At 44.4% G+C, this 26589-nt stretch overlaps 1 protein-coding gene across 1 annotated transcript in view; it reads right to left on the reverse strand.

Moving 5' to 3' along the window:
* The window catches only part of LOC120027789 (activin receptor type-2B), a 79199-nt gene extending 52870 nt beyond the window's left edge, over positions 1-26329 (reverse strand). Inside the window, exon 1 of the mRNA XM_038972815.1 lies at positions 25864-26329. Within this exon, the coding sequence (XP_038828743.1) occupies positions 25864-25915 (52 nt within the window). The 5' untranslated portion in view covers positions 25916-26329. The remainder of the gene's footprint in view (positions 1-25863) is intronic.
* Positions 26330-26589: the final 260 nt, after the last annotated feature.

Consider the following 26589-nt stretch of genomic DNA (forward strand, 5'->3'; position numbering starts at 1 on the left):
CCTCCTCCCTAAGTTTGTTTTGTTCACTGCTTTAGCACACTCTACCAACCCGGATGTTTTAGCCGTGTCTGAATCCTGGCTTAGAAAGACCACCAAAAATTCAGACATTTTTATCCCCAATTACAATATTTTCAGACAAGATAGAACGGCCAAAGGGGGCGGTGTTGCAATCTACTGCAAAGACTGCCTGCAGAGTTCTGTTATACTATCCAGGTCTGTTCCCAAACAATTTGAACTTCTACTTTTAAAAATCCACCTCTCTAAAAACAAGTCTCTCACCGTTGCCGCCTGCTATAGACCACCCTCTGCCCCCAGCTGTGCTCTGGACACTATATGTGAACTGATTGCCCCCCATCTATCTTCAGAGCTCGTGCTGCTAGGCGACCTAAATTTGAACATGCTCAACACCCCAGCCACCCTACAATCTAAGCTTGATGCCCTCAATCTCACACAAATTATCAATGAACCTACCAGGTACCACCCCAATTCCGTAAACACGGGTACCCTCATAGATATCATCCTAACAAACTTGCCCTCCAAATACACCTCTGCTGTTTTCAACCAAGATCTCAGCGATCACTGCCTCATTGCCTGCATCCGTAATGGGTCAGCGGTCAAACGACCTCCACTCATCACTGTCAAACGCTCCCTGAAACACTTCAGCGAGCAGGCCTTCCTAATCGACCTGGCCGGGGTATCCTGGAAGGATATTGATCTCATCCCGTCAGTAGAGGATGCCTGGTCATTTTTTAAAAATGCCTTCCTCACCATCTTGAATAAGCATGCCCCATTCAAGAAATTTAGAACCAGGAACAGATATAGCCCTTGGTTCTCTCCTGACCTGACTGCCCTTAACCAACAGAAAAACATCCTATGGCGTTCTGCATTAGCATCGAACAGCCCCCGTGATATGCAACTTTTCAGGGAAGCCAGAAACCAATATACACAGGCAGTTAGAACAGCCAAGGCTAGCTTTTTCAAGCAGAAATTTGCTTCCTGCAACACAAATTCAAAAAAGTTCTGGGACACCGTAAAGTCCATGGAGAATAAGAACACCTCCTCCCAGCTTCCAACCGCTCTGAAGATAGGAAACACTGTCACCACCGACAAATCCACTATAATTGAGAATTTCAATAAGCATTTTTCTACGGCTGGCCATGCTTTCCACCTGGCTACCCCTACCCCGGACAACAGCACTGCCCTCCCCTCTGCTACTCGCCCAAGCCTTCCCCATTTCTCTTTCTCCCAAATACAGTCAGCTGATGTTCTTAATGAGCTGCAAAATCTGGACCCTTACAAATCAGCCGGGCTAGATAATCTGGACCCTTTCTTTCTAAAACTATCTGCTGAAATTGTTGCCACCCCTATTACTAGCCTCTTCAACCTCTCTTTCGTGTCGTCTGAGATCCCCAAAGATTGGAAAGCAGCTGCGGTTATCCCCCTCTTCAAAGGGGGGGACACCCTTGACCCTAACTGCTACAGACCTATATCTATCCTACCCTGCCTTTCTAAGGTCTTCGAAAGCCAAGTCAACAAACAGATTACCGACCATTTCGAATCACACCACACCTTCTCCGCTATGCAATCTGGTTTCAGAGCTGGTCATGGGTGCACCTCAGCCACGCTCAAGGTCATAAACGATATCGTAACCGCCATCGATAGGAAACAATACTGTGCAGCCGTATTCATTGACCTGGCCAAGGCTTTTGACTCTGTCAATCACCACATCCTCATTGGCAGACTCGACAGCCTTGGTTTCTCTAATGATTGCCTCGCCTGGTTCACCAACTACTTCTCTGATAGAGTTCAGTGTGTCAAATCGGAGGGTCTGTTGTCCGGGCCTCTGGCAGTCTCTATGGGGGTGCCACAGGGTTCAATTCTTGGACCGACTCTGTTCTCTGTTTACATCAATGATGTCGCTCTTGCTGCTGGTGATTCTCTGATCCACCTCTACGCAGACGACACTATTCTGTATACTTCTGGCCCTTCTTTTGACACTGTGTTAACAACCCTCCAGACGAGCTTCAATGCCATACAACTCTCCTTCCGTGGCCTCCAACTGCTCTTAAATACAAGTAAAACCAAATGCATGCTCTTCAACCGATCGCTGCCTGCTCCTGCCCGCCTGTCCAACATCACTACTTTGGACGGCTCTGACTTAGAATATGTGGACAACTACAAATACCTAGGTGTCTGGTTAGACTGTAAACTCTCCTTCCAGACCCACATCAAACATCTCCAATCCAAAGTCAAATCTAGAATTGGCTTCCTATTCCGCAACAAAGCATCCTTTACTCATGCTGCCAAACATACCCTTGTAAAACTGACCATCCTACCAATCCTCGACTTCGGTGATGTCATTTACAAAATAGCCTCCAAAACCCTACTCAATAAATTGGATGCAGTCTATCACAGTGCCATCCGTTTTGTCACCAAAGCCCCATATACTACCCACCACTGCGACCTGTACACTCTCGTTGGCTGGCCCTCGCTTCATACTCGTCGCCAAACCCACTGGTTCCAGGTCATCTACAAGACCCTGCTAGGTAAAGTCCCCCCTTATCTCAGCTCGCTGGTCACCATAGCAGCACCTACCTGTAGCACGCGCTCCAGCAGGTATATCTCTCTAGTCACCCCCAAAACCAATTCTTCCTTTGGACGCCTCTCCTTCCAGTTCTCTGCTGCCAATGACTGGAACGAACTACAAAAATCTCTGAAACTGGAAACACCTATCTCCCTCACTAGCTTTAAGCACCAGCTGTCAGAGCAGCTCATAGATTACTGCACCTGTACATAACCCATCTACAATTTAGCCCAAACAACTACCTCTTTACCTACTGTATTTATTTATTAATTTATTTTGCTCCTTTGCACCCCATTATTTCTGTCTCTACTTTGCACTTTCTTCCAATGCAAACCAACCATTCCAGTGTTTTTTTAGTTTTTATTTTACTTGCTGTGTTGTACTCACTTCGCCTCCATGGCCTTTTTATATTTTTATTTATTTATACATATATCTGTTTGCCTTCACCTCCCTTATCTCACCTCACTTGCTCACATTGTATATAGACTTATTTTTTCACTGTATTATTGACTATATGTTTGTTTTTACTCCATGTGTAACTATGTGTTGTTGTATGTGTCGAACTGCTTTGCTTTATCTTGGCCAGGTCGCAATTGTAAATGAGAACGTGTTCTCAATTTGCCTACCTGGTTAAATAAAGGTTAAATAAATAAATAAATAAAAATTCAACCCACTAGAGGAGATAGACCACTGTTATTCAACCCACTAGAGGAGATAGACCACTGTTATTCAACCCACTAGAGGAGATAGACCACTGTTATTCAACCCACTAGAGGAGATAGACCACTGTTATTCAACCCACTAGAGGAGATAGACCACTGTTATTCAACCCACTGTTATTCAACCCACTAGAGGAGATAGACCACTGTTATTCAACCCACTGTTATTCAACCCACTAGAGGAGATAGACCACTGTTATTCAACCCACTAGAGATTGACCACTGTTATTCAACCCACTGTTATTCAACCCACTAGAGGAGATAGACCACTGTTATTCAACCCACTAGAGGAGATAGACCACTGTTATTCAACCCACTAGAGGAGATAGACCACTGTTATTCAACCCACTAGAGGAGATAGACCACTGTTATTCAACCCACTGTTATTCAACCCACTGGAGGAGATTGACCACTGTTATTCAACCCACTGTTATTCAACCCACTGGAGGAGATTGACCACTGTTATTCAACCCACTGTTATTCAACCCACTGGAGGAGATTGACCACTGTTATTCAACCCACTGTTATTCAACCCACTGGAGGAGATAGACCACTGCTATTGAACCCACAAGCAACCATACAAGGCCCTCCCCTCACCAACCCAGAGGATTGGGTGATCTCGCTCTCCGAGGCCAACGTGAGAAAGCTCTTTAAATCAGGTCGATACCCACAAGACCGCGTGGTCCGACGGTATTCCAGGGCACGTATTCATGGTCATTTTGAACCTCTCCCTGTTCCGGTCTGTAATGTACACATGTTAAGATGACCACTATCATTCCTGTTCCCAAGTACTCCAAGGCTTCAAATCAAATGTTATTGGTCACACACACATATTTAGCCAATGTTATTATGGATGTAGCGAAATGCTCGTCATGCCACAATGACTACCGCCCTGTAGCACATCTGTAGACATGAAGTGCTTTGAGAGGCTAGTTATGATTCACATCAACTCCACCATCCCAGATACCCTAGACCCACTCCAATTTGCATACCGCCCCAACAGATCCGTAGATTACGCAATCTCAATTGCTCTCCACACTGCCTTCACCCACCTTGATAAGAGGAATACATACCTATGTGAGAATGCCGTTCATTGACTACAGCATTCAACACTATTGTCCCCTCCAAGCGCATCACTAAGCTTAGGACTGGGTCTGAACACCTCCCTCTGCAACTGGATCCTGGACTTCCTGACGGGTCAACCTCAGGTGGTGGGGCAACATCACCTCAACACAGGGGCCCCCACAGGGGTGTGTGCTTAGTCACCTCCTGTACTCTCGGTTCACCCACGACTGGGTGTCCATACACGACCCCAACTCCAAGTTTGCTGATGACACGACGGTGGTAGGCCTGATCACCGGCGACGATGAGTCAGCCTACATGGAGGAGGTCAGTGACCTGACAGTGTGGTGCCAAAGCAACAACCTCTCCCTCAACGTCAGTAAAACCAAGGAGCTGATCGTGGACTACAGGAAACTGTGTGGGTGGGGGGTGGGTGAGCACGTCACCATCCACATCGACGAGCTGCAGTGGAGTAGGTCGAGAGCTTCAAGTTCCACGGTACCCAAATCACTTAAAATGTAAACACTTAAAATGGTCTAAACACATGTGCACAGTTGTGAAGAAGGTGTGACAGCGCCTCGTCCCCCTCAGGAGGTTGAAAAAGTTTGGCATGGGCCCTCAAATCCTCAAAAGGTTATACAGCTGTACCATTGAGAGCATCTTGACTGGCTGCATCACTGCCTGTTATGGCAATAACACCGCCCTCGATCGCATGGCGCTACAGAGGGTATTGCGGACAGCCCAGTACATCACTGGGGCCAAGCCACCTGCCATCCATGACATCTCTATCCGGCGGTGTGGAAGGAAGGCCCAGAAAATCGTTGAAGACTCCAACCACCCAAGCCAAAGACTATCATCTGTGCTTCCGCACAGCAGGCGGTATCTTTACTGACCTTTTAGTTTTGCACTGTCTCTATGCACACTCTCAGAGCCCTACACACTCACTCCATCATCTGTTCACTCACACATAATATGCACATACATTTATACTGACTGTACACACACACACACACACAAGCTGCTGCTACTCTGTTTATGTTCTATCCTGTTGTACATCCACAGCCTTTTTCTGAAATCTGTACACAATGTAATGTTAGCCTGGCCTAAACTTGTAGGCCCTATAAGTGGAAGCCCATACCCAACCCTTAATGATTGCGTGCCTGAGGCTTAAACACCTCGGTGACATTCAGTAGGGCAAACTGTAGAAAAACATTTTGTAACTTAAAAATAAAATTAGGCCTATCTGTTGTTATTGGACAAGCTCAATTTGGCTAGGAATTTCCAGGAACCTCCCGATACGGTATTATCACGATGCGATCACGATACTTAGGTGCCGATACGATATGTATTACGATTCTATATGTATCACGACTCATCATGATTCTATATATTGCGATTTAATTTTGCGTTTGATGTTCCAAAAATATTTCTCACTGTATGTCTGCTGCAGAGAGGACAAGAGAGCCATTAAAAAAACAAGTTGTTTTGATCAGTCATGGAAATAAAAAAGTGCTGAAAACATGTTGGTTCACTATTTAAAAAGGTTGAAGTCAAACTATAGAGAGAAATACGGGAGTTTTGGCGCAGGTACAGCAGACTAGACTTACCCAACGTTAGCTACCCAAAGAACGTACGTTCAAGAGTCATCCATTACCTCAAAAGGTCACGTCACTACCGAGGTAAAACTGTAGAGTACAGAGTTCACGGAGAGTTTTAGCCCCAAAACATCAATGCAAGACATGCTAATAATTCAGCTGGCTCACTAGCTGGCCATCTAAGCATTAAAAGAGCCTGCTCCTGCCACAACTCTCTGTGGATCCGGAATTCAAAAACGTGAACCAGATTACTTTTCCTTGCCACGGAGAGCCGGAAAATGGCGCCAGGTGGCTCAGGATGAGAAACGGGCTGCCATAAGAGAGGGGGCCCCCTACTGAGAGATCTGCCCACCGCTGCAAACCAACACTGTGAAATGGCTGCAGGTCACATATTGACAGGTAAAAGAGCTTGGCGAAGCGGGTCCATCACCTACGCAGTCAGTGCTATATCCTTATATAATCAATGTGACATAGCCTAGACCAGGGGTTCTTACACATTTTTAGCCTAGACCAGGGGTTCTTACACATTTTTAGCCTGGGACCCAAATGAGAAATGCTGTTTTTTCCTGGGACCCAAGCGTGGTACATTTCATTGCCCTTATACCCAGTAACAAATGCAACATAGACAAATAACAATGAAAACCCATATAAATACCTCTTCATGTTTATTTGTCCCCATTAAAAACACTCTCACATATCTGTCTAGCTTGGAACTTTTGCTGTTAAAATACAATAAATTGTTTTTATTCTGAACTGGAATAAACTGATTGATCACATCACACAGGTGTAGACCAGAAAACACACACACACACACACACACACACACACACACACACACACACACACACACACACACACACACACACACACACACACACACACACACACACACACACAGTCCTAATGATAGATGTGTGACTGTTTGACGTTTTCAACAAGCAGGTATATTCTGGGCTCAGTTTTTGTCAGTAGAGAACCCTGACTGGTGCCAAACTGGATCAGAACATCTACTGCTTTCTCAGTCAGTTTCTCAGCCTCAAAAAGCAACTTGCGTCAATCAGTGTACTCCAGAATAAAAATGATTGCTTGTATTGTAACAGCAACAGTTTATTTTGTTCCATCTTCATCTGTACCGTTGCTAGGGTTGCCCTATCAGTAGCTTGCTTGGCTAACATTAGCTAGTTAGCTATTGGCTGTGTACAAGGGGATTGTTTGAAAGAGAAACTCACATCGACTACAACGAGAGATGGTACTCCCTTATTTCTGCTTGTCGTCACCTGTTATAAAATGACAACAATGCCTTGCTAGCTGACTTACTTTTCCGCTGTCAAAGCACTGTTTCCTGAAGCATTCTGCCCTGTTCTGAAAGAACTCCCTGGGTTTACCGTCATGCTGTGGATGTTTGGTCAGGACCTGTCGTTTTCATTTGTTCGTTTTGAGAGACTCATTACTAAGCACTTCCCTGCTCAAAACACATTGTGTGATCTCCTCGTTATTTCTCAAAGTTTGTATTAAACCAAGAGAGAGAAACGCATCGCTGTATTAGCGATTCATGACAATTGAACTCAGTCAGAACTTGTGGCTAGCTTGAGTACATTCGATAACACGGGTGAGTGATGGCGAGTGGGAATTGCAAGCCAGTGGCTGACAGCGCATCATCTACAGCTCAACAACAGCACTGCAGCGTGTGGGTCGTGCAGTTATCTTCAGGAAAACTGCCGAAAAAAGATCTGGAAAACCTTGAAGCACACGGCATCTTCCACCCACTCGCGCAGCTGTCAAAGCAGAGAGCGCACTGAACAGAGATTGCAGTTGCACTTGGCCAAAATCAATTCCAGTAATTCATGAAATAATTATAAATGTACTGTGACATGTCGCGACCCACCATTAACAGGTCTGCGACCCATAATTTAAGGCTGGCCTAGATATGTCCAAAATGGTGATTTCTTATAGTGAGCACATATTGTTTGTTCTAATATAAAGCACAAAAATCATACAATGTGCCCTATATCAGTCCTGTAAATTCTACATTTCCATCCCAATGGTATTGCGGGGGGTAGGAGGCACAACACCATCAGTTTGGTCATGTAATCTGGCATTGCCGCAGGGTCATAATTTCTAGGTCTAGGAGGAGAAGCGGAGGGCACCATTTGAAATAAGGTCTTTTCTCCAGGTGGGTTTGCAGAAGACGGGTCTTTCCGCTCCAGTTAGTGGGTCCTGCAGGGCGTGAAGGGGAGATCCTCCGCTCTCTCTCCCCCTCCAGCCATGTAAATAAAGCGCTCCATAAACTCTGCCCTGGCACTCCCTAACACACGCAGACCCCCCCCCCCCCCCCCCCCCCACACCCCCCAACACACTCCCACCTACCCTACCACACACACCCTCCCACCCACCCTATCACACCCCAACACACACCCCCACAACACCCTAACACCCTCCCCACACCCTCCCTCCCACACACACACACACACACCCTCCCTCCCACACACACACCTTCCTGGCACGGGGACTCTTGCTTGGCCCTGTCCGAGCTACTGGCGAGACCCAACTTCGTCATTGGCATATGCAGCTACCTGAGCAGAGAACACTTCCTCCTTTGAGCCCCACACTGAGACAGTTGCTTCCTGCAGAGGAAACTGGGCCACTGGATGAGGTCAAAGGACATTCACTTGAGTCACACCAGCGTGTGTTCACTTCTGCACATCTGTGTGCCTAGCTAATAAAACAGTTGCCTGAGGCAACTATTGCAAGAACAGAAAACAAATGTTGGAAATTGCATCACGCCATGTATGACATCAAAAGACAAACATTACACAGTCTAGTCCAGGGGTATTGAACTCTGACCCTACGAGGTCCAGAGCCTGCTGGTTTTCTATTCTACCTGAATATTAAATTACACCTAATTGGTGTCCCAGGTCTAAAATCAGTCCCTGATTAGGGGGCAACAATAAAATAAATGCAGTGGAATTGGCTTCAGGATCCAGAGTTTGAAGGGATTAAACTATTTTGAAATCAGTATGGCATCATTCCATTTTGCCCAAGAAGCAATGCTTTGGTTAATTTGATTTTAGCAACGCTAAAGTGTTCAACTGTTTTACTGTCAGATAGGAGCCAACGTGAGACTCATTGCATAGTCAAGCTAGGCAGGTCAGTCATTGTGGATGACTACCAATACGTCGCCATCACAGCCAAGGAGCTCCCCTGCACCAAAACAAATACTCCAAATTGACTGGTTCTCAGAAGCAAGGAAGGGAGAGTTTTAGGTCTTCAAAAAGACACAGCACAAAAAAAACGAGAAAGCATTTCATTCAAGTATGTGCCTCTCCATGAAAACTGCAAAGTCCAAAAGGCAAGTCCGGCTTGACTTGAGCAAAAAGGGATGAGCTGCAGAATGTGTCCTTGCTGCAAGTGTTTGAAGTAACATGCACACTGTAAATGCAGAGTTACTATAAAAGGATTTGAGGTCACTGCCAGGAAAGATCAATTTCTATCACTAAAAAGCTTAATACGCTGGTTTCACAGGTCAATAATATTGAATGAATAAATACTTGTTTTGACTCTAAAGCTTGGGGAAGCTGGGGGTACTTAACAAGAAGTAGAGTAGTAGCACTTGTAAAATACCTAGTGATCTAGAAAACTGTACACACTATTCATTTAAAATCTTTCAACTGATTCAATATCCAAAGAAATGACAGACTTCTCTTCTATCTAGGTGTTGACGTCAGTTTTTACAAGCGCCTGAGTGGACCTAACAAACTCATCCAAACCAAACATAGCGGATGTGGTGACAGTTTTACAAAGAATATCTAAATGGTATTAAAGACCACAACCTGGAGAGATGTAACAAGAAACTGACATCTATCCAAGATTTCAAAAAAGCTACTGAGAAGTAAGACTAGCCTTTTGAGCAAGTTACCAGATGCTGCAGGGCTAACTAGTTCATTCAACTGACCAGCATTTATAATGTTCCACAATCTTTTGACACTCCTGTCAAGTTACAAAAGTAAGGTAAAGAAAACAACACAAGATTAAGTTCCACAACATGGAAGAACAGCAACGTTCTGGCCGAAGCACCTTCTGTAGAATACGAGACGGTAGACAGAATGTATGTCAACATTTCCATATAATGCAAGGTATAAGAGTTAATGACGCAGAAGGTTGGCTTTTGTGTCATTAGAAATGTCTACATAAGGGAGCTCATTTTAAAAGCTCACAAAAGCTGACGAAGGCAGTGAGGCCGATACGTAAAGCTTATTAAAGATCAGTGACTATCAAGAGCAGTGTGGGTTTCTTCATTTTTCTCATCTTATCCAACTTATACCATGCACCTGCAACAGAGATAGCTCAAGTGTGCGAGTGCTTTTTGAATTTTGTCATTAGAAATGAAAAGCTAGAAGTAAGCCTAGTCTATGACGTAGGCACAGCAACTGTCAACAGCTTTCTGCACATTAATGTCAAGGCTAGAGTGCAACCTTTCCATAAAAATAGTGTAGAGTGAATAAGCAAGAAACTACTTTCTAGCAGTTTCTATACATTGATGTCAGCAAGGGCTAGTGAAAGGAAAAAGGCCTATGAAAAATAAATGGGCATAGGACTTATTGAACCGTTTGTTTGCTGTGCCTAGAGAGTGCAGGTTTATACTGACAGTGTACAAATAGAACTTTGGAATACTGACACTGGGCTTTTTGGGACCCATTCGAGTCAGGGAAAGCAGGTGACCAAAATAACACCGGGGAAATTCCACGGTAACAGAGTGATGCTGATATTCAGATTGTTCACTTTAAAATGTATGCCAAACAAAAACCAATGATTGCAAAGTTGTAGGAGTTGTTTTAACTTCTTATGGCTGCAAGCCCGAAGCCGGGCACAATATGACAACAGCCACTTCAAGTGCAGGGCGCGAAATTCAAAAGATATTTTTTAGAAATATTTAACTTTCACACATTAACAAGTCCAATACAACAAATGAAAGATAAACATCTTGTGAATCCAGCCAACATGTCCGATTTTTAAAATGTTTTACAGCGAAAACACCACGTATATTTATGTTAGCTCACCACCAAATACAAAAAAGGACAGACATTTTTCACAGCACAGGTAGCATGCACAAAACCAACCTAACTAACCAAGAACCAACCAAACTAACCAAGAAACAACTTCATCAGATGACAGTCTTATAACATGTTATACAATAAATCTATGTTTTGTTCGAAAAATGTGCATATTTGAGGTATAAATCAGTTTTACATTGCAGCTACCATCACAGCTACCGTCACAAATAGCACCGAAGCAGCCAGAGTAATTACAGACACCAACGTGAAATACCTAAATACTCATCATAAAACATTTCTGAAAAATACATGGTGTACAGCAAATGAAAGACAAGCATCTTGTGAATCCAGCCAATATTTCCGATTTCTTAAGTGTTTTACAGCGAAAACACAATATAGCATTATATTAGCTTAACACATGAGCCAGAAACACAAGCCACTTACCAGCAGCAAAAGTTAGCGATCGTAACAAACCAGCAAAAGATATTAATTTTCACTAACCTTCATAAACCTTCATCAGATGACAGTCCTATAACATCAGGTTATACATACACTTATGTTTTGTTTGAAAATGTGCATATTTAGAGCTGAAATCAGTGGTTATACATTGTGCTAACGTAGCATCTTTTTCCCAGAATGTCCGGATATTTTTATGACACTCAACTATTCTGACCAAATAACTATTCATAAACGTTACTAAAAAATACATGTTGTATAGGAAATGATAGATACACTAGTTCTTAATGCAATCGCCGTGTTAGAATTCTAAAAATAACTTCATTACGACATCCAGCTTAGTTATAGCGAGAGAGTGCCCAAAATCTGGGCGCAAACTAATAGTACACATGTTCGACAGATATATGAAATAGCATCATAAAATGGGTCCTACTTTTGATGATCTTCCATCAGAATGTTGTACAAGGGGTCCTTTGTCGGGAACAATCGTTGTTTGGTTTTAGAATGTCCTCTTCTCCAGTCAATTAGCACGGAAAGCTAGCAAAGTGGCGCGAAGCTCTCCTTCGTGAACAAACGCAGACAAAGCAACACGCCTAACGTCCCGAAAAAATTTCAATAATCTAATAAAACTATATTGAAAAAACATACTTTACGATGATATTGTCACATTTATCAAATAAAATCAAAGCCGGAGATATTAGTCGTCTATAACGACAGCTTTTCAGAAGGCAATACCAGGTCCCTTCTCGCGCGTTCCAGAAAACAGGAAATTGGTGTCACGTCATGCCAAGAGCTTTTATTCGACCTCAGATCATGTTATACACTCCATTTCTTCTCTCACTGCCTGTTGACATCTAGTGGAAGGCGTATGAAGTGCATGTATACTAATACATATCAAGCACATTTATAGGCAGGCCCTAGAACAGAGCATCGATTTCAGATTTTCCACTTCCTGTCAGGAAGTTTGCTGCAAAATTAGTTCTGTATTACTCAGATATAATTCAAACGGTTTTAGAAACTAGAGAGTGTTTTCTATCCAATAGTAATAATAATATGCATATTGTACGAGCAAGAATTGAGTACGAGGCCGTTTGAAATGGGCACCTTTTATCCAGGCTACTCAATACTGCCCCTGCAGCCCAAACAGGTTAACTCGATGCACAAGGACTCCTTCAAACTATATCCACTGAATATTTTACAAAAACACATTTACTTGAAGGACAGTGCAGATGCAAAGTTTGGCAACAGAAAGACAGTTAACTTCATCCATTGCAAATTTATTTTGAACATTAGCATGTGCTCCAGACACCCATGTTCAACCAAACCATATAATTATCTTAACATTCTATTTTTCAGAAAGATATTATGCACGTTTTGTATAGGTGCAATAAAAGGGTTGTTGTGCTGGGAAAAAGAGAAATCAATCAGATTGTGGGGTTGGGAAATAGCAACATTGTGGTTCATTTATGAAATAGCTGGTTTAAGCTCCACTCACAAAAGCCCTATTCTGTTTTTCAATATCCTCTAAGACAGAAGGCCTCTCTAATCACTATGGAGACAGGCCTACATTTAAAAAAAACACTCCATGTCCCTGAATGGAGGCTTGACTACACCCCTGAATGGAAGCCTATAGCTGGTGAGGGAGGCAAGGTCATCTTTCTCACACGGTGAATAAGCGGTGGTGACAATGGCGAGATGCTGCTCCGGTGCATGCATGTTTCCCACAAATGAAAACAACAAAAAAGATTCAAAACTACGCTATACACAGACCATCAAAGTGTCAGATTCACCTTTGCCAGATCCACACAAGTAAACAGGCTTTGAGCTGGCATTCCTTACGTCAGTAAGACAGGTGCTCTGTTGTGTGTCTCAAAAACCAAGGCCAATAACAAGGTTTGGGCCATAATGACATTTCATTGAGCAGTTCATTTTCAAATCCATATGATCACATTGGGCATTTTGCATATCTGTGTAAGATTATGACCAAGAGTGTTAATGATCATATACGTCTCAGACACACACACATATCTGGCAAACCTACCATATATGTTTGATGGCTTTGTCTGGACATGACATGCAGTCCAAAGGTTAATCTAAGAAGAACAGCCATGCCTCATATCCTAGACAAAAGTGTCAAGTGATTCAATCTTTGATAAGACAGACATGGTCTTTAATTCGGAACAAATTGCATTTATTTTCTGACATATTGAGAAGCAATATTGTTTTTTAAATTCTTAATAGCACTAGTCAAATGTCCTCTGGATGAAGGTTGAGTTAACATTGGTATCTTTCAAATTATAAGCAACAAAGACTTTTGTCATAGCATTAAAGCCCGCCCTAACTCAATTCGCATAACCTCGGCCTACTCGAAGAAACCCCAAACGATAATCAATCAGCAAGCAAAATACAAAAACAAGACAGTGCCTCTTCACATTCACAACGCTGCCTTCATTTCTCGAAAAAGAAAAACACACCAGACGAGAGAGAAGATATATATATATATATTTTTTAAACAGCTCTTCACTCCTTTTTACTACACCACCTCCAAAAGCACGCTCCGCCGCCACGCTACACTCGGCCAGGCTTTGGCAGGCCGCCAGCTGGATGCCAAAAAGGGCTTTTTCTTCTGCGCTGCACTGCTCCCACTCATTCAGATACTAACTCAAATACTCTGCTATTTATAGCCACTGGAAAAACACAAACCACAACTCGACCGCATAACCACGGACCAAAACAAAAATAATACATTTTAAAAAATCGGAGCACAGGAATACATATATAAAAGAGAGGGAAACGGAGTGGATGGGAGGCCTGCCAACGGAGCGAGGCAGTGTGTGAGGGATTCTGAGTGGAGACTGGGTACAGACAGGCCACAGCCATTGGACCAGACGATTCTCTCATTCTCATCCCAAACCAACAGGGTCTGCAGAGGGCACCTTCCGACTGGAACGCTGGAATCTCAGTGGGGGGGCTCCAAAACTAGGTCACGACAAGGCCTGAACCGCATACCTTATGCAGAGGTGGCATAGCATAGGCCTGAATGTACTGCACAGCACATTCAGTATCGTCTACAAGGTCCGTTTACATAGGTCTGACCTTCTGAAGGCCCTCTCCGTCACACTATAAACCATCGGAATCAATGAATCCAGCTGGCATTGTGTGTGTAGTGCGGGTGGGGAAACACCCTGTGTTCACCAACCACAACAAAAAGCAACAGAATACAGTAACACAGAACTGGCCGCACAGCGCAAGGCAACTCAACTGCACAGTTTTCAAAATGAGGATAGGATTTACTTTGTTCCAGGACTCTGAAATGTTTCAGCCTCATTTATCAGTCTGCGTGGCTCGGAATACACTGCCGCCCATCTGACAGGGACAGCATAATATTAGCCTATTGCTTAATGTGCGGCGATCAATCAGTGTTTGCCCTCAGTGACAGTACAAAAGGACCCTAGACAATGGACCCACAAAGCACCAACTGAGCCTCAGCAGCACCAGGGAGAGATGGGCATAACTCCCGAGGTTCTCTTTCAAAGCATCTCACAACTGCCAGACAGAAATGTTAAGGGACAAATCCTTACTGACGCAAAAGTATGAGTTGTGTAAATATTTTGTCATAGGATTTGGCCGTGGGGGAAGTTTCCTGGACCTGAAAGCAACCCTAACAAATAGCCAATATGAACATGCTGAGCCCCCTATTAGCCAGCTTGTGTTAGTCTACCCTACATTTAAAATAATCACACAGCCTGAAGCATGACCTCCACTCACTATTTTCTCAAATTAAGCTCAGAGGAAATGTTAGCTCTGTAAATGTAGACTACTCAATTCTGAAAATTAGCCTGTAATATTTACACTTCCCCCAGTGGTGTGATAAAGTTTTCAGAGTCAGTCTACATCCTTGGGGGCTGTCCATTTCCCATGCAGCTGTAGACAGCCATTGTTGGAGCCTTATTCACAGCAGGTGGTCAAGTCACTGGGTTTACCATGACAAAGACGCGCCCCCTGTGACCCTCTCCCTCTGTCGCTGGCCCCCCCCCCCCTTCCCTCCCCCAACCACTCGAGAGGATCTTGCCCATCACCATGTCTATGGTTCGGCCTGCTACCCCTCTCAGGACTGGGGGAATATGTGACCCTCTCACACACTCCTCCAAAATCTCCATTGTCCATCAATAGTGAATGTATGTTCTCTAGACGGTCACGGTAACATTAAATTAAACAAGAACAGAACAAAACCAAGGATTCCAGCAACGTTTTGGCAGTGGCCTTGGCTTACAATATGATACAAATGTATGATGAAGCTGAGTCACAGGCAACGTCATAAAAGGAATCATTTTTAAAAAAGGCACAGAAAAATGGCTTCAAGGTCTGAAATATTCATTTTTTTCACCTTTTGCTCCCTCTCAGCCAGATCAAGGCCGTGCTGGAACAGAACGCCGAAGACATCAGAGAAATGGTCAAACAGAAGTCTGTTTGTAAGTGTAAGCGTGTGTTGACGGTCTGCGACAGCTGGGCCCGAGACGGGAGGGTCACCAGAGGAGCCTGGGAGTCTACGTGAACCAGTGTACGCCTCCATCTGGAGACGGCGGATGAGGAAGAAACCAGACGAGCAGCTGCCGCCGTCATCTCCATCAAAACAACAAGAAGCTCAAGCAAGGGAGGGAGAGCAGGAGAGAATAGAGAGTTTGCTCCACAGTCTACACACAGCACAGGCATGGGGTGTGAGGGGATGAGGAAGGAGCAGGAGAGAATAGAGAGTTTGCTCCACAGTCTACACACAGCACAGGCATGGGGTGTGAGGGGATGAGGAAGGAGCAGGAGAGAATAGAGAGTTTGCTCCACAGTCTACACACAGCACAGGCATGGGGTGTGAGGGGATGAGGAAGGAGCAGGAGAGAATAGAGAGTTTGCTCCACAGTCTACACACAGCACAGGCATGGGGTGTGAGGGGATGAGGAAGGAGCAGGAGAGAATAGAGAGTTTGCTCCACAGTCTACACACAGCACAGGCATGGGGTGTGAGGGGATGAGGAAGGAGCAGGAGAGGACCTGACCCATCCATCTCAGAGAAAACACCACTGCATCTAGATCCAGAAAGCTAAAGGGGATAGTTCACCCCATAAAGTGTGTTACATGTTTTCAGAAGCGGTCCAAAAGTTACATTGTGCTCATATTCCATGCAATCTGGTTCAGAGTAACCTATGTATTAGCCAAATATGCAAGCCGACATACATTTACATTTTAGTCAGTAAGCAGACGCTCTTATCCAGAGCAGTAGTGAGTGCATACATTTACATTTTAGTCAGTAAGCAGACGCTCATATCCAGAGCAGTAGTGAGTGCATACATTTACATTTTAGTCAGTAAGCAGACGCTCTTATCCAAAGCAGTAGTGAGTGCATACATTTACATTTTAGTCAGTAAGCAGACGCTCTTATCCAGAGCAGTAGTGAGTGCATACATTTTCATACTTGTTCTTACTGGTCCCCAGTGGGAATCGAACCCACAACCCTGGCGTTGCAAGGGCCACACTCCACCAATTGAGCCACACAGGACTTTATTTAACCTTTATTTAACTAGGCAAGTCAATTAAGAACAAATTGGTATTTACAATGATGGCCTACCCCGGCCAAACCCTAACCTGGACGATGCTGGGCCAATTGTGCGCCGCCCTATGGGACTCCCAATCCCAGCTGATTGTGATATAGCCTGAAATCGAACCAGGGTCTGTAGTGACGCCTCTAGCACTGAGATGCAGTGCTTTAGACCGTTGCGCCACTCGGAAGCCCAATTGAATGGAAAAGGTTGGCCCCATCTAGACGATGGGCAGCTTTTTTTTTTATACCAAAACTTTGATTTGGTGTGAACTAGCCTAACGACGGCCAAACTGCTTGGGAAGTTGAAAAATGTAGGCCGCATCCAGGACAAATGTAACATGGGCTTCAGTCAGAGTATGTTGCCGATGGTCACTGACAGAGCTCCAGAGTTCCTATGTGGAGATGGGAGAACCTTCCAGAAGGACAACCATCTCTGCAGCACTCCACCAATCAGGCCTTTATGGTAGAGTGGCCAGACAGAAGACACTCCTCAGTAAAAGGCACATGACAGCCTGCTTGGAGTTTGTCAAAAGACACCTAAAGGACTCTCAGACTATGAGAAACAAGATTCTCTGGTCTGATGAAACCAAGACTCAACTCTTTGGCCTGAACTCTCTGCAACATGGATAGATGGAAATCGGCACAAAATACTACAAATGAAGAAACATATCCTATATGCATATTCAACTACCTGGAAATGTTGAGTTAGTACGTAGACATTTTTGAGCTGGTATGGAGAGAGAGAAATCTGTGGCAGGAGTGAGCTTCGCTAGACAACTGATCATTGTGCAAATGAATTGATGCTTTCAATAAACATTTGGAGAGGAAAAATAGTTTACATGTCAACAATCCTTTGATTCTTAGCCAACCCAGACTGTTTGTCCTAAATAACCCACCTTTCTTGGCCCTATTGTTTAAATATTCACGCGGTTAAAGTTAACATCCCTAATCCACACATCGCAGAACAGTGCTTCACACATCCGCATCCTCCAGAGTACAACCCAGACGTAAAATAGGAATCTTTGTTCTCACCCCCCTGATCTGAGAGAGGTGGTGTCAATATCCTACTAAACTCAAAAGGGGAATGGGTGACTGACCACCATGCCCCATCCCCCCTGCCTCCTCTCCCAGTCCCACCCCCAGCATGGGGCCCACGGGCTCCACAAACAGGCCAGCAGCAGCCTGCCTGACATCTCAGCACAGGAGGGGTGGGTCAGTGCGTGGGACACAAAAGCAGATGGGGGGCCCTAGATAGGGTCTGGGTCTGCCCCACCAGAAAGGGGCCCCAGATTCTCAGACAAATGGCCTCTAGAGAGGAGAGACCTAGGAGGGGGGAGCCACCCCGCAGGTCCTCTGGGGGAAGAGGAGGCTTCTTTCAGACACAGGAGCATGAGGGCCATCAATCCCACAGTGAAAGGAGCTCCAAAACCAGCAGCCACCCCCCTCCCCCTAGCACTCACAGTGAGTTAAAGTTGTTGCAACCACTTCTCTCTGAAATGGGGAGAATGAGTGGAGCAGAAAATCAGAGGACAGAGGGAAAGATAATTATGCCCCAGTGCAAAACCAACCCTAGCCAAAACCAAACCCTAGCCAAAACCAAACCCCAGGACTACCTGGCCTGATAACTCATTGCTGTCCCCAGTCCACCTGGTTGTGCTGCTGCTCCAGTTTCAACTGTTCTGCCTGCGGCTATGGAACCCTGACCTGTTCACCGGATGTGCTACCTGTCCCAGACCTGCTGTTTTCAACTCTCTAGAGACAGCAGGAGTGGTAGAGATACTCTGAACGATCGGGTATGAAAAGCCAATTTACTTCTGAGGTGCTGACCTGTTGCACCCTCTACAACCACTGTGATTATTATTATTTGACCCTGCTGGTCATCTATGAACATTTGAACATCTTGGCCATGTTCTGTTATAATCTCCACCCGGGACTGCCAGAAGAGGACTGGCCACCCCTCAGAGCCTGGTTCCTCTCTAGGTTACTTTCTAGGTTCTGGCCTTTCTAGGGAGTTTTTCCTGGCCACTGTGCTTCTACATCTGCAGCGCTTGCTGTTTGGGATTTTAGGCTGGGTTTCTGTACAGCACTTTGTGACATTGGCTGATGTAAGAAGGGCTTTATAAATACACTTGATTGATTGATAGCCAAATCCTCTAGATATTTCCCGTGGCTCTGGATGGACTGGGTTACCCAATCTATCTTGCAGGTCAGGTTGAGTTTCCACCATATTGCTTAGACCCATTTGATTCCTGTAGATCAAAGTGTCTAGCGGCTGGGGCTAAAGGGTTGACGTCATGGTATCGGTCTGGTATTGGTGATCAACTCAAAATGTAGAGAAGAGAATGTTCTGGCAACTTTCTATAAGGACAGAGCACGGCACGGCCCTCCTGCTACAGAACAGGTCCAAGGCAAAGAACACAGCATCAGTTCTTACAATATTTCATTAACTAGAGGCTTCTGCCGTGGCCCCTAATGGTCAAGAATATCCCATCATTTTATAAGAATTTGGGTACCATATAAATCTGCAGTTAGGCAACAGAGATAAAAGAGCCAGATTGGAATCTCATTTGTTTTCTGAAGAGATAAACCATGAAAGTGGATATGGGTAGAATCTAGATTGTTGGATGCTGTCTATCCATTTCCCAAGCGGGATATGAAATTGACTCTAAAAGCTTGATCTCTGCATTTTGTGCTAAACAGTAAACATTGGTAATACATTATCATGCTATGAAACGTAGCACGTATTATCGAACAGCAAACGCTTGGCTAATCCCATCCCACTGCATGTTCAGGAGGACTTTGAGTGCTGCGTATGATGTACGACACGGCCCACGGCAAGATAAGGCCTTGCCAAATATCATTGTTTATATACCGCATTCCACCCATGCGGCTTTGCCCAGATACGTGTTATCGGCATAGGTAAACAAACGCTGGGGCCAGAACACTGTGGCTTCTCAGCAGCACACAACCGAGCTGGGACGCTCACAAGCCTTCCCACTTCAAACACTGCACTCGCACTTCAGAAATAATAGAATTGGGGACAAGATATAACTAACCTGAGACATTATCCAAGGTTTGGTAAGCAATGCCTGTTTGTCAGCACTCAGCATGTTTCCCAGGCCCATGCAGAGGAAAAAAGTTCACAAGGACAGTGATAAACCGTGCAAATGAAGTGCCCCTCTCTTAAAAGTAAACTAATCTGAACCATCTCTATAGGCGTATAGGCTTAAGGGTTGCCCATCCCCATCCCCAAGCATGAGCACAGTTAATGGCCGTTCTCAGCAGGCAAACAACTATGCATGAGGCCTCATCATGGCAGTAAACTAAAGGAGTCAACATTGCCCCACCAGGAATGGCAAGGATGAAGACATAGGAGCATTAGGATAAGGTTTAACTTAGAAACCCTGGACCAGCCAGTGCACTAAAGATGACAACTGCAATGTGCTCTGGCTTATGATGTTCTGTCTCCTGTAACAAGCTATATTAATAGCTGTTAGGAGAGATTCTATTAATGCTTCAGCTTAGCAAATAGCTGAAACATAAGGCAAATACAGCAAAATAAGCCTGTAGTGACTAACTGTACTTGCATTAGGCTATCAAGAGTAAATCAGTGTTTTTTCAAATAGCCAGCACATCATACATTTACCCCTACACAATCATCAATTCAGCCGCTCTGTCAATACACAGTCAATGCAATTATGTTCCATTTCCTTTCGCACAGCGTCTTTGCTGTGGGCGAGAAAATGTAATCGCTCACTGGGCCGCTGTGCTCCATTGAATACATTTTGGTTGGGTTCAAACCTGCCATGAGTCGCGATTTGTGCCAAGCAGTAGAGTCAAACATGGATGGCTCATGTTTCCCCATACACTGGGAGAAGGGAGCCCCAAGGACATCCATGTTGTAACCAGATTTTTGATCTGCGCTTATCAAATTAGCCCCTCATTCTTTCTGTGGGTTTTGGAGATCTGCAGTTAAATTAGGAAAGAAGCCATTGTAAACCGACAGATTAATGGAAGCAACGTTTCTTCACTTTCAGGGACCGAAGCCAATCACATAAGGAAGGCATGCAAGTGGTGCATTGTATACATTTCTTCCCGTGTTTGCGCAACATGTTATGAAGGAGCGTGCTAAGCCTCTCACAGTGTGAGGCGGACGACGAGGAAATTCCACAGCCAGCGCTGATCTCCCTCGCTGCTCCAACCAAACTCGCTGCTTCCTTCTTCCCTCACTCTAACCTGGCTGCTGTAAATGTGTCAGATTCTGAACCCCACTCTCAAAAACAAGACTTTTTCACAGAGGTGATGAAGAAAGTTCTACCTTTGCGTTGCTTCAGTTCGCCACATTGTCACATTCAACTGAAGCTGAATATTAATTCGATCATGGTCACAGCCTATTTCTTTACAATGTTTGTACTTGCTATTGAACAATCACTGCTTTTTCTATGTGAAATTTGCTTTCACAACAAGCATTGAGAATGATTTTGCTGCGGGGGCCAGATTTCGATGCAATGAGATTCATTTCTGCTTGTTTTTGTTCCATTCTAGGAAATGACTGAGCAAACATGATAACGAATACAAGTGTTGATGAATGAACAGCATGGAGTCAAGCAGTGGTTAGGATTTTCAGGGCAGAATTCCAGCCCGTCTCTCATGTTAAAGTGCCAATTGCTTTCTACAACAAGTTATGAGGTGGGGGGGGGGGGGGGGGGGGATGACGCAAAAACTACAAGATGCCTGCCATCTTTATGAGAAAGATTGATTCATGGATTACATTGAGGGAAAAGCTCAAAACAAAAATCACAACCTTTTCTGTGGGCTCACACATTCATCATTTTCTGTGTGCTCACACATTCAGCCTTTTCTGTGGGCTCACACATTCAGCCTTTTCTGTGGGCTCACATTCATCCTTTTTGGAAAAGAAATTGACCGATTCTCTCCCAAACAACTATGCCATGAATCTCCTACAGCTCAACATCTTTGTTTCTTGGCAGGGGGGGAAAATAGACCCTGTCACTTTAAAAGTCTACGCCTGCTAGAGGCTACCCATCCCCCACAGTGTTTGTCCCCCTCCCTAATTCTCTGTCAATGCGCTAGAAAATGTATCCATATGAAAATGATAAATGCATTCAACTGCAAATCTCGGGACAATATGCAGAAATGGGCTAGATGTTGTGTGTCTCAGGTAGAGAAGAGAGGGTAAAGCAGTGGCCATTATAACCCAGAGGAGCAACCCTCCCCCACTACACCATGTGGCCAAACCTTTGAAAATCCAGCACACCACAGCACACACAGACACACCACATTGTTACTGATTCAGTGATGTTACGATGAGAAAGCACTAAAAGCATTCCAAACCCCATGTCCTGCTCTCACACAGTACATGCACACACACACACACACATATACATATATATATATATATATATATATACACACACGTCGGTGGGCAAGGTCAATCGACACCGGGACATGCAGCCCTTGCCTCGGCTGACGCCGTGCTGTCATAGACGATACGGGACAATCGCAGTCTCTCCTCCACTCAGCAAAAGCCAATGAATCGACAGGAGTGAGTGAGGAGAGAGATGCTATGACTCAGGTCAGCATCTCCTGCTAGTAGAGAGAGAGAAAGAGAGGTAGAGAGAAAGAGAAAGAAAGAGGTAGAGGAGGTAGAGAGCGGGAGAGGTAGAGACGGGAGGGGTAGAGGAGGGAGAGAGCGGGAGAGGTAGAGACGGGAGAGGTAGAGGAGGGAGAGAGCGAGAAAGAGAGAAGTAGAGGGAAAGACAGAGAGGAGGAGAGAGAGGTAAAGGAGGTGAGAGAGGTAGAGGAGGGAGAGATGGAGAGAGCATGGGCAGGGATCCGGCTTCCTTTGTCTCAACAGAGTGGATGATCAGCTGAAAAGAGCAGAGCACAGCGAAGCTGCATATTTACTACCTCTGCTGCTATCCAGGGAGCCACGGAATCAGTGAGGCCATTACACAACGCATCCAGCAGCCAAAACAGATCGTTTTACGAGACCCCTCTTACTGCATTGCAAAACCATTTTACTATTCTGGCTGCTAATGATCTGAGTGGCAGCGATGATTTGGCATGTTTCATTACAATGACTTGTCTCTTCCCACGGACTTGCTCAGAAAAGAGATAACACATGTGATGTTCAATAGTAGCCCAAATGTTTTGGTTGTGTATTGAGAACGTATCTTTCTGTTGCTTACAAGAAACCAAGAGTATTGCCATTGACCTATCATATCCCTAGTGATCTTTAGGACTTGGATGGTTGAAAGGACTACGTTTCTTGTATTGAGGTAGATATGTACATATAGGTAGGGATAAAGTGACTGGGCAACAGGATAGATAAACAGTAGCTGCACCGTGTGAGGAGTCAAAAAAAGGTTACATGCAAATAGTTAGCCCAGGTAGCTATTTGGTTAACTATTTAGCAGTCTTATGGCTTGGGGGTAGTAACTGTTCAGGGTCCTGTTGGTTCCAGACTTAGTGCATCGGTAGCTCAGCCCCAGTGATGTTCTGGCCGTACGCACTACCCTCTTTCAGCCTCCTGTGGTGGAAGAGGCGTTGTCGTGCCCGTTTCACGATTGTGCTGGTGTGATTGGACCATGATAGATCCTTAGTGATGTGAACATGAAGCTCTCAACCCGCTCTACTACAGCCCTGTTGATGTGAATGGGGGCGTCCTCGGCCCTCCGTTTCCTGTAGTCCTAGATCAGCTCCTTTGTCTTGCTGACGTTGAGGGAGAGCTTGGTTTCCCTGACACCACACTGCCAGGTCTCTGACCTCATCCCTATAGGCGGTCTCACCGTCGTCATGGTGATCAGGCCAACCACTCATGTTGTCCGCAAACTTAATATTGGTGTTAGAGAGGACTAAGCACACACCCCTGAGGGGCACCTGTGTTAAGGGTCAGTGTGGCGGATGTGTTGTTGCCTACCCTCACCACCTGGGGAGGCCCGTCAGGAAGTCCAGGATCTAGTTGCAGATGCAGGTGTTCAGTCCCAGGGTCCTGAGTTTATGATCTTGGAGGGTACTATGGTGTTGAACGCTGAGCTGTAGTCAATGAACAGCATTCTCACGTAGGTGTTCCTCTTGTCCAGGTGGGAGAGGGCAGTGTGGAGTGCAATAGAGATTGTCATCATCTGTGGATCTGTTGAGCGGCTTACGAATTGGAGTGAGTCCTGGGTGTCTATGGTGTTGATGTGAGCCAAGACCAGCCTTTCAAAGCATTTCATGGCTACAGATGTGAGTGTTACAGGGCGATAGTCATTTAGACAGGTTACCTCGGTGTTCTTGGGCACAGGAACTATGGTGGTCTGCTTGAAATGTAGGTATTACAGACTGGGAGAGCTTGAAAATGTCAGTGAAGACACTTGCCAGCTGGTCAGAGCATGTTCGGAGCACGCGTCCTGGTAATCTGCCTGGCTCCGCGGCCTTGTGAACTTTTATGTAGGCTAACCAAGTCACTGTAGAATGCATTGAACCTGCATTTAGCCTGACAACTCACACTAGAATATTCCGCTGCTCTGTCGTTGGCTACATTTGTTATTGTACTTTATACTTCATTGCGGAGAAGAAACAAATGTCCCTGGGCGTGGTGTAGCATTTGGCCGGAGCAAGTAGTACGGGGAGCCAGGCAACACTATTGGCTAAGTATCCAGAATTGCCACTTTGTAACCAATTACCAAAATATCAGGACATTAGGATAGTGTTTGACAACAAGCATAATTTGTGTCTGTGCTTTGGAATGAATGGTAATCATACACAAAAGTGATTCATTAACTTGATAAATTTTTTCAGATATGTGACATAAATCATTTTATTTCAACAAAAACAAAAATAGACACAAGAGCCATTTTAGAAAAGGGAACTACACAACAGAACAATCACATAATGCATTTAATTCATTCAATTTCGCGTGGAAATCCAGAGTAGAATACTTATTTAAAACCTATTTGGAAAACCCCAAAACCAAAGCATATATTATTTGTTGTTACAAGAAAAACTATTAGGCTACGTGATATTGGGCTCTGTGAAATACGTGTGGAATTCTACTACTTGTTGTGATCTGAAATAAGTATAATTCATTCCAGTATCAACACCTCCCTGTCATGCGCTTCAATGGCGAGAGAAATCTTCACTCATGCTTAAAAAAAAACTGTTGTCTACACAGGACAAACTACACGGATAAATGTGTCTTATAATCGTGCAAAACACTTCAAATCAGCTTGTGGATCTCTTGCATATTTCTGTATTTTCCAATAGAGTACCACACTTCTATATTTAAAATGATCTTTGAAACATTATGAGGCCACATGACTTATTTCATATTTCTGCCAAATACGAGCTGCCAGACGTAAATAAAAGATATAGTCGAATAAAAACGATACATCTATTTTCATCACTGAGCCTTGACAATAGATATGACAAAATAATCGAAATAATTCGGAAATGATATGTGGTTGCGATCTACTTATTGATCTTTATAGACAATGAATCACTGCATCGAGAAGCCGAAATAACCTCTCGCATCGTCACTTATTAAAATAACATAAACAAGATGTCAACTATTGAATTACTGCATTAGCTATTTCAATGCCATTTGATAAAAATATAATAAGATAACTATCATTTATATTTAAGGCAATATCAATAGCCAAGCGACTACCAACAGCATGTTATCCCTGGCTTGTCTCTACATTATTAGATTCTCTTACAATTTGAAATCACTGGATACAGTCTATAACTGATTGACAATTCGCTAACCTCAATAAGCGATTACATAATAGGGTGCTTACCTGCACAAAAAGTTCCCAGAAGAAGTGCAAAAGTCAGCCAGGAAGCAAACATATTCCTTTAATTAAAAAGAAACACACCAGATGTTCTCCTTTTGAACCTCTTTTCCTTTGCGAACATTTAAAAAGATGATCGGCATAACACAACGAGCCAAATGACCCAAGGCCTTCGATGTCCACAGCACCAATAGTTCGCGTTGCTTTTGTGTGTACAGTCCCCCAATGCAACAAAATTGCACGGGCTAGAAGTAAGTTTTACATATAAACAAATCCATCGGGAAAGGATCGGTCGATTCCAGGATGTAAAATCGACAAGGTAAAAGAAACTCGATGATTAAAATAAACACATTTCTCGCTCCGCGGTGCGCGTTAACCGTTTCTACTCTGTTGTCGTGAGTCGCTGAGGACAGGGTCCGACATTCACATGCAAGAAACTGAACTGCGTCCAAGATGGCTTCTGAGAGGGGAGTAAGCACAGTCAGTGGGAAAACCCGGATGTTTAAATAAAATACAGGAATGCAATCAAAGAGGCATGGGGTGGAGTGCAGTGCAGCAATCCCGGAGCAAAATGCTAGGCGGGTAGTAGGACATAGAGGGAATTAAATCAGAGACTACTAGACGTTGATAATAAAGGTCAACAGGCAAAAAAAGATCATATGTGGAGGGAATTGCTGATGCCTACATCTAAACAGCAACCTATTTTTGGCTTAACAAAAGTGTTGGAAAGAA

Source organism: Salvelinus namaycush, chromosome 33 (genome assembly GCF_016432855.1).
Source record: "Salvelinus namaycush isolate Seneca chromosome 33, SaNama_1.0, whole genome shotgun sequence".
Classification (NCBI taxonomy): domain Eukaryota; kingdom Metazoa; phylum Chordata; class Actinopteri; order Salmoniformes; family Salmonidae; genus Salvelinus; species Salvelinus namaycush.